Source organism: Petaurus breviceps, unplaced genomic scaffold (assembly GCF_028583685.1).
Source record: "Petaurus breviceps papuanus isolate PSGF00001 unplaced genomic scaffold, PetGlider_PUasm1.0 181, whole genome shotgun sequence".
Classification (NCBI taxonomy): domain Eukaryota; kingdom Metazoa; phylum Chordata; class Mammalia; order Diprotodontia; family Petauridae; genus Petaurus; species Petaurus breviceps.
The window spans coordinates 22,502,613-22,511,391 of NW_027185784.1; the positions used below are offsets into that span (position 1 = coordinate 22,502,613).

Consider the following 8,779-nt stretch of genomic DNA (forward strand, 5'->3'; position numbering starts at 1 on the left):
GATTTAAAAAAAAAACAAAAAGGAAAAGGACCTATATGTACAAAAATATTTAAAGCAGCTCTTTTTTTCAGAGTAAAGAATTAGATGTTGAGGGGATATCTAGCAATTGGGGAATGGCTGAACAAATTGGGGTATGTGATTACTGAAAGTTAACAGAATACTATTGTACCATAAGAAACGATGAGCTTTCAGAAAAACCTGGAAAGATTTGCATGGGTTGATGCAAAATGAAATGTATTGGGTACAAAGTAACAGCAAGATTGTAAAGTGATCAACTGTGAATGACTTGCTATTCTTAGCAATACAACAGTACAAGACAACTCTGAAGGACTTAGGATGAAAAATGTTATCTGTCCCCAGAGAAAGAATTGATGGTGTCTGAATACAGATTGTAGCATACTTTCTTTTTTTCAAAATTTTCTTGAGGTTTTATTCTTGTCCGTGTTTTCTTTCACTGGATGACTATTATGAATATGTTTCACATGACTACATATGTATAACCTATATGGAATTGCTTGCTTTCTCAGTGAGAGGGGATGGGGAAGGAGCAAGGGAGAGAACCTGGAATTCAAAGTTTTAAAAATGAATGTTAAAATTGTTTATTACATGTAACCAGGGTAAAATAAAATACAAAATAAAAGTTTAAAAATAAATAAAGCTTTACAGTGCCACATGCCTCACAGGGTTGTTAAATGGCTCAAAGTTCTATAAACATGTGAGTTATTATTTATCAATGTAATCTATAAGTTCCTTACATATTATCAATGCAGACCTGAATATGCCCTTGCTTTTTAAAATCTCTGGTGTTCTTCAAAACTCAGCTCAGAGGCTGCCTCCCACATGACGTCCTGTATTCTTTTATAGATAGATATAGATACGTACACACACACACACACACACACACACATATACATGCATATGTATGTATACAAATATACATATATACATTATGATATACATATAAAAGTCACACATATATGTACATATACACAAACACATGTATGTATGTGTGTGTCTGTCCTTTCATGAAAGAATATCAGCTCTTTGAGTGTAGGAATTATTTCACTTTTTGTCTTTGAGTCCTCAGATATTGATAGATGCTTAATAAATGACTAATGGTAGATTTATTTTGCTTTCATATTTTTTACTATCTCTTGGTCTACTCAAGTAATATTTTTGTAGTTGAGTTGTTTTCCAATAGTGTCCGACTCTTTGTAACCCAATTCGCAAAGATACCAGATTGGTCTGCCATTTCCTTCTCCAGTTCATTTTACAAATGAGAAAACTGAGGCAAAAAAGGGTAAGTGACTTGCCTAGAGTCACACAGCTATTAAGTGTCAAATTGACAAAAAGGAGTCTTCCTGCCTCAAGGGTGGGTACTCTATCCACTGAACAGCTCAGCTACCCAGAAGTAATATTCTTAGTTTCAATTAAATACTGTTATTTACTCTAACATGGCAAGAAATAGACTTTAAAATAAAAACAGTATTTCCTTGCCCAGGAAAAGTATTAATTAGTAAGTTAAATAAAGAAACCAATTTTGTATTACATCGGTGCTTTATAGACACTCAGGATTGATGCTGTCACTTTCCAGAATGCAGTTGTAGTGGGATGCAGGAAAGAAGTCAGTTGGGAAATTAGGATATGCAATCTGGGATAGATGAACTTTTATGGTGTGGTGTATTTGGTTTTGAAGTACTGTTAATTCCAAGAACACGAGATATTCCCCCATTCAATTATACACCGGAAAATATCTCTTAAAAAAAAAAAAAAAGGAGGCGGCAAGGTGGGCCAATGAATGGAGCATGAGCCCTGGAGTCAGAAGGACCTAAGTTCAAATTAGGCCTCAGACATTTAACAGTAGACATGTGACCTTGGGCAAGTCACTTAACCCCAATTGCCTTGCCTTCCCACCCTCCAAAAAAGCAAAAAAAAACCAAAAAAACAGAATTAAAAAGAAATTGTTTAGCCCTTGAGATCATCCTTACAGTGGATGATATAAAGTCAATTGCTTATTCCCTGTGTTCAGGACAACAGTTTGTTGTCTGAAGAATTCAATAACAAGAGAACACTTACCCCTGTGCTGCCCATAATTAGGAACAGTGCTATGTGAAACCGTCCAAATCCAATGGTCTCCACAGCCTCTTCTACCGTGAATGTCTTCTCTAAGTAAGAAAGACAAAGCTGACTTATCCTAATATGCCAAGCAAAGGGAGGGGCCTCTTGTGGGGTAAGGGGGAGGATTTGCTCTCTCTTCTAGAAGGGGAATAGAGGGCCTGCTGCACTTTAAGATCTCTTACCCTTCTGTGGTTCCAAGGACTCAGGGTTCAGATCTTCAAGGCCAATAGCAGTGACAGGCTCAGTCTGTTTGGTGGCCATCTTCCAAGGAGCCAGAAGCCCAGGTGGCTGCTCTTCCCGCTACAAGGGCTACAGAGGAAATAAGGGCCACAAAAAGCTTCCGTTGGGATTTCATCATCAGTTTGCATGATTCATTGTCAGTCATACCTCCCTCCTGTCAGTGGGAAGGGAGGGCACTATTACAGCAGAATATCTTATTACACAGTCAGTCGTTATATTAGGTGTTTTTGCTTAAGTATTTTTATTACGATGGAGGTTTTAATATAAGGTAGGAGAAGGAGTTTTCAGAAATGATTTGAATATAAAAATAAAAGGCATCAATAAAACTGATTTTAAAAACTATTTGGCAAGGCAAGAGGTTAGAGCATGGACCTCTGAGTCCGGAAGAACTAGGCTGAAGTCTCACCTCTGACCCATAATGACTGTGTGACCCTGGATAAGTAATTTACTTCTTAGGATGCTAGGCAACTCTCTAAGACAGTAAATTACAGACATAGTTGCTGATCAGTATTGATAGAGGGAATTTCCTCACCAGGAAGTTCTCTATAATAGCAAAATCATGGTGCCATACTATCCTCCACCAAAAAAAAAAAAAGCCAAACCTTTATAAGTTCTTGATTAACAGACTAGTGCCATCAAGGACAGGGCTGAGTTCAGTGAGTTCTATGATCTTGGCTACTTAGGTTCACTAGCCAACCAAGCCTTAACAGACTCTTTCCCCAGGCTAGACATCATTTTAAAAGAATAATAATTAGGTTGACACCCCATCTAGTCATTTACCCAAACCATCTTTCTAGCTGCACTGCAATGACCACTCTGGTGCTCCCCCACCAGAAATAGCACCTTCTAGACCTCTAGAAAACCTGCACCTTGACCTGGGGCAGGTAATACACTTGACTTTGGACCTCTTGCCCTGCAGCTGAGCTGTACTGATTGGTGACTAAGTTAATGTCAGTTCATCTCACTTTCTCTCTGTTGTCCTACAGCCATTTTCAGTCACATCATACTCCATGACCCCATTTGGGGTTTTCTTGGCAGAAAACAGGAAGGGTTTGCCATTCCTTTTTCCAGCTCATTTTACAGATGAAGAAACTGAGGCAAACATGGTTAAGTGACTTGCCCAAGGTCACACAGTTAGTGTCTGAGGTCAGATTTGAACTCAGGAAGGTAAGTCTTCCTGACTCCAAGCCTGGAAGTCTATCTATCCACTGCACCATATACTTGTACTTCTCCAGTAGGAGAGAGCAAACTTTTATTTGTATTCCCAGAATGTAGAACAATAAGTGCTTATCAATTCTTTTTCATTCATTCTAACTTACTGAGCTACAAAGAATAGTCAGTCAGCTAAGTATGTTAAATGCCTACCATGTCATGGATCTGAGAAAGAGATACAAAAAGATACCTCCTCCCATATCTTTGCAGAGGTGGGAGATTGAAAGATTTAGAACTTTGAACATATCTTCAGATATTCTTTCCAATCAGTTTTAAAGATTTTTTTCCTCTTTTTCTTTTTTTTTCCTTCAAAAATATTCTTTGTGGGGCAGTTAGGTGGCACAGTAAATAGAACACAATCCTTGGAGTCAGGAGAACCTGAGTTCAAATCCAGTCTCAGACACTTGACATTGACTAGCTGTGTGACCTTGGGCAAGTCACTTAAACCCGATTGCCTTGCCTTCCCCCCTCTGCCCCCCCAAAAATATATATACATATATATGTATATATATTCTCTGTTATATGGGATAAATCTGTGGGAGGGAGGAGCTATACATGGCAAAATCCAACCAATATAAAACCAAAAGATGTAAGTAACAATTTTATTTTTAAAATACTTTTTCATCCTTTCTAACTTCACAGCATATAATCCTCTGTCTACCTTTTTCCTTACTCCAACTCCTCACCCTCCATCTAAAAAAAAATCTTTTCCCAGGAAGAAAATTTCCACCATTCCATTTTGTGCAAGTCCAAGCCCCCTGTCCCCTAGAAAAATGTGCTGCTTTACACGAACAGCTCTAATATGTGTAAGACATTGTAATGATAATCTTTCATTAATCTCATTGTTTTTAAACTTTCATATCCATTCTTGCTTTTGATGCTCACACTAGCCCTACCAGGTAAATCAGGGGTTCTCTTCTGTTTTAGAGATGAAGAAAATTAAGCACCAAGAAGCTAAATAATGTGCCTAAGAATATACAACAAATTGGTAGTGAAATTGGAACCTAACCCCCAGGGAGGTCCCTAGGGAGGAATAATGCCCTAAAAGAAGGGGTAAGGCTGTTTTGGGTTGTTGTTTTTTTTAACTCTAGCAAATCAGAGTCCTTTAGCTCTTTACCCCAGTACAGGACTATATGGATCCCAGAGTGGGGAAAGGAGGGTGGTAAAATATAGGACTACCAAGAGAGGGAATTTCTTGACAAGTTGTGGACTTGGGTACAAATTCTTTATTCTTTACTATGTAAAATATTTATATAAATTTTGTTTGATACTTTGTGAAAATCAGGGGTTAAAGCAGGACAAACATTTACCCTTTACGGACAGTTAAATAAGCTGGTATTCTCAGGCTGCTACTTGGGTAGGAGCAGATAAGCCAAAGTAATGAAATGAGCAAGGTAATGTCCACCTTTTGGAGGAGTGATGTACAATGAGCTTCACTTGGGTATAGACTGAGAAGCCAGAGAGAAGCGAGAGAAGACCCCTTCACATCAGGAGAGGGAGAGTCCAACTGATAAAGTAAACCTACGGGGGTGGCTAGGTGGCATAGTGAATAGAGCACTGGCCCTGGAGTCAGGAGGACCTGAGTTCAAATTTGACCTCAGACACAACACAAAAACTAGCTATGTGACCTTAGGCAAGTCACTTAACCCCAATTCCCCTCCAAAAAACTAAACAAAAAAAAAAAGTAAACTTACTTGTTTGATCTTCATAAGCCAATAAAGCAAGAAGGACAGGGATTACATTCTCTCCAATCTCCAGGTCCTTTCAAACCTCTCCAAAACAGAAATTATATACTTTAGCAGTGAGGCTGCACTAGCAGACCCTAGGACATGACACAGGCTTATATCAAGACACACCCCTGTCCTCTATCTCTCCCTCCCTCTTTCCAGGGTCATAGAGACCCTGGCTCCCAGCTGCAAAAGTTTGCTCAGGCCTTAACAGCCAGTTTCTTTAGAAGCATAAGCTAGGGTCTCCAACCTGAAAGTGTTGGTGCCTGTGGAAAGCAGGCTCTGCCAGTCCCAGTTCAGATAATGGAGGAAAAGAGGGAGAGGGACAGGTCACTGGAAAAGAACACTGTGTGTGCAAGGCAGAGGGGGTGCATTCCACCAAGCCAGAAGGAAATAGCATAGCATCCAACTGGGGCTACTTCTGACCACCCCAAAATCACATGGGGCAAAGACCTAGGCTGGTGAATTGTGAAATGTCCATCATGGGAGGAAGCTAAGACACTTTGATATACAGCCCCCAAAGAAACCACAATGAGGGGAAGGAGTCAGGAAGTGAATGATAAGAAAAATAAGTAGGAAAAAAAGACAAAGTACTAAAGATTTCAGAAAGAAAACTCAAAGATTTTGAACATAAACAGATGAATCAACAGTGAAAAAACAGTAACTACAAAAGGAAATATGTCCTTCAGATCTAGTAAACAAGTTCAGACAATCTATGAATAAATACTGTAAAATAAAGGAAAAGAATTTAACACTTGATGAGAAAATCCTGTGGAATTTAAGGAGACTATGGAACTGTAACATCCTGTTTCTTGGTGGTTTGAAATGAGAATTGAGAGCAGAATTAATGTTTTGCACAGCAGAAATTATGAGCAAAATAGAAAAAACATAAATCTATAATGGCAAGCCACAACAAAGAAACCAGGGAATGAACTATAGATTGGCGATGTAAAATACACAGAACTGAAGGACAACTAAGAAGAAGAGAAGCAAAACACAATAGCATTAAAAGAAAATATGCTTGCTATGTAAGCACAACATATTGAACTTGAAGATAGGATGCACAGAAACAACCTAAGTATCATAGGTCTTCCAGAAAAAAATGCTGTAGGACAAAAAAACCTTGATACTACATTGAAGGAAATAATAGAAAAGGACTGCCCAGAATGTCTAAATATAGAAAATGAAATTCCATTTGAAAAAAATTAACATATTGTCTCTAGAAGAAAAAAAAACACAAGGCTACAAACTCCAAGACACATAATGATTAAATTTAACAATTCAATTCAGAAACAAGTTCTGCAAGTTATGGAAAGACCTTCAGATACAAAGGAAAGGACATTTGAATAATGCAAGACTATTCCATACCCACTAGAAAATGGAGGAGGGATAGAATGATGTGTTCTGAAGAGCAAGGGGGCTCAGAATGAAGCCCAGGGTGACCTATCCTGCAAATCTGAGTTTAATCATACAGGATGAAAAATGGATGTTCAATAATGAAAGAGAGTTTGAAACATTTTTAGAAAGAAAACTTTAAGAGTTTGCCTTTCAAACACCCCAAACAACAGAAATGTGGGAGTGAACAAATGCATCAGAGGAGTAAAGTAAAAGTAAAAGAGTGACAATTGAGAGACCAATAAGAGGCCTCTTTCTAAATGTACACTAGGAGATAGAGGCGAAGGTGGAAGTCTGGGAGGGGTAATAGATGGGCGAGGTTATTATGGACGAAACTGGCCACACTCTGCCTATAAGAGGATGTTTCTTTTGTGGGATTACATTACACAGAAGGGTACATGAAAGAAAGGAAGGCAGTAACGGGACAGAGAGGAGTGAGTGGTGCACTAAGGTCAAGTCAAGGGCTGGCAATAAATGGACGTTAATATCTGTGATCTCAAAAAAGAGAAGAGCCTATGGGAAGGTGAGTGAGTGGAGGGATAAGATTGAAAAGGAAGAGGTAAAAAAAAAAAGGAGGTCTTACTTAGGGGATGGGAGGGGGTTCCATTGACAAATGTACTTTTGAGTGAAGAGAGGTGGGTGGTAAAGGGAGATGAGGACCTTACACCAGATAAGGTCTGGGGAATTTGATGCTTGAAAAGTTTACTTGTCCTGGGAGAGGGGAAGTTGGGATGTCTGGGGGTAATTGGCACCTGGAGGAATTAGAGAACATGAACATAGGGAGGAGATTTCCAGACAAATGTAGAAGAAAAAATAAAGGTCAACAAAAGAAAATATAGATGAATGGTGGGTTGCATGATAAGGTGAGGGGGGAGAAGGTGAAGGGACCCTACCATGGAGCAGTGCTAAGTAGTACCTGGCATGGAGTCAGAACACCTAAGTTCAAAGCTAGCCTCTGACATTTGACTAGTCACGTGACCCTGGGCAAGTCACTTAACCTCTGTTGGCCTCAGTTTCCTCATCTGTAAAATGGGGATGATATTAATAGCACCTACTTTCCAGGGTTGTTGTAGATTAAATGACATAATAAATGTAAAGGATCAAATAATAAAATCAAACCATAATAAAAAGATCAAACATAAAATACTTAGCACATAGTAATCTTCCAGTCTATCCTTCCCCAGCCCCCACATGAATAAAATCTCTCTCTAAATAAGGACATTCATAGGCCAGACTGTCCTTGGTTCAGCCCAACAGATATTACCTTAATCAGCACCATGGACCAACTGCAAGTCAGAGATAGTCCCCAAGTGACTGTAACACTTACCACATAAAGGTGAGGGGGAAGAAAGGCATATGGAAGGTGCTGTCTGAGCTGCATCTTAAGGCAGCTAGGTGGTACAGTGCTGGGCCTGGAGTCAGGAAGACCTGAATTCAAATGTGGCCTCAGACAGTTACAGCACCTACCTCATGGGGTTTTTGTGAGGATTAAATAAGATAATATTTGTAAAATGCTTAGTAAGTGCTTGGCCCATAGTAGGCACTGTATAAATGTTTATTCCTTTTCCCATCTAGAATGAAAGACTTTCGTGTGCTAGAGGCAAGGCTGGACTCCATTCCAGACAGGAGTGATAGCCAAGGGCAAAGACAAAGTCACTGAAAATGAAGTGTCATATATAAGAAACAAAGAGATCAATTTGGCTAGAATGAAAAGTACAGAGCATAATGTTCAATAGGACTGGAAGGACAGATGGGAGCCAGGTTGCAAATGTCTTTAGGAGCTAAACAGAGGAGTTTATATTTTATCCTAAAGGCAATAGAAAGGCACCAGAGTCATTGACATGGTGAGATTTGCACTTAAGGAAAATCATTTTGACAGCAGGATGGAGGATGGGCTAGAGTAGAGAGACACTTGGTCATCAGAGAAGGGGACTATGCCAACACCTGACAGCTAGAGGGGCCTCCTCTGATGAGTCCCCTGCAGAGACCTAACATATCTTGGGGATCAGGGCATTAGTTGAAGAAAAAGTCCCTTCCTAGGGAAAGAGATGTGGAGTCCAAAATTTAAAGGAAAATCAAGTTTGAGC

At 39.3% G+C, this 8,779-nt stretch overlaps 1 protein-coding gene across 1 annotated transcript in view; it reads right to left on the reverse strand.

The window, feature by feature from the left end:
- The window catches only part of SVOPL (SVOP like), a 71,460-nt gene extending 69,081 nt beyond the window's left edge, over nucleotides 1-2,379 (reverse strand). Inside the window, exons 1-2 of the mRNA XM_069087313.1 lie at nucleotides 2,301-2,379; nucleotides 2,077-2,165 (exon numbers count right to left, since the gene is read on the reverse strand). Of these exons, the coding sequence (XP_068943414.1) occupies nucleotides 2,077-2,165; nucleotides 2,301-2,379 (168 nt within the window). The remainder of the gene's footprint in view (nucleotides 1-2,076; nucleotides 2,166-2,300) is intronic.
- Nucleotides 2,380-8,779: the final 6,400 nt, after the last annotated feature.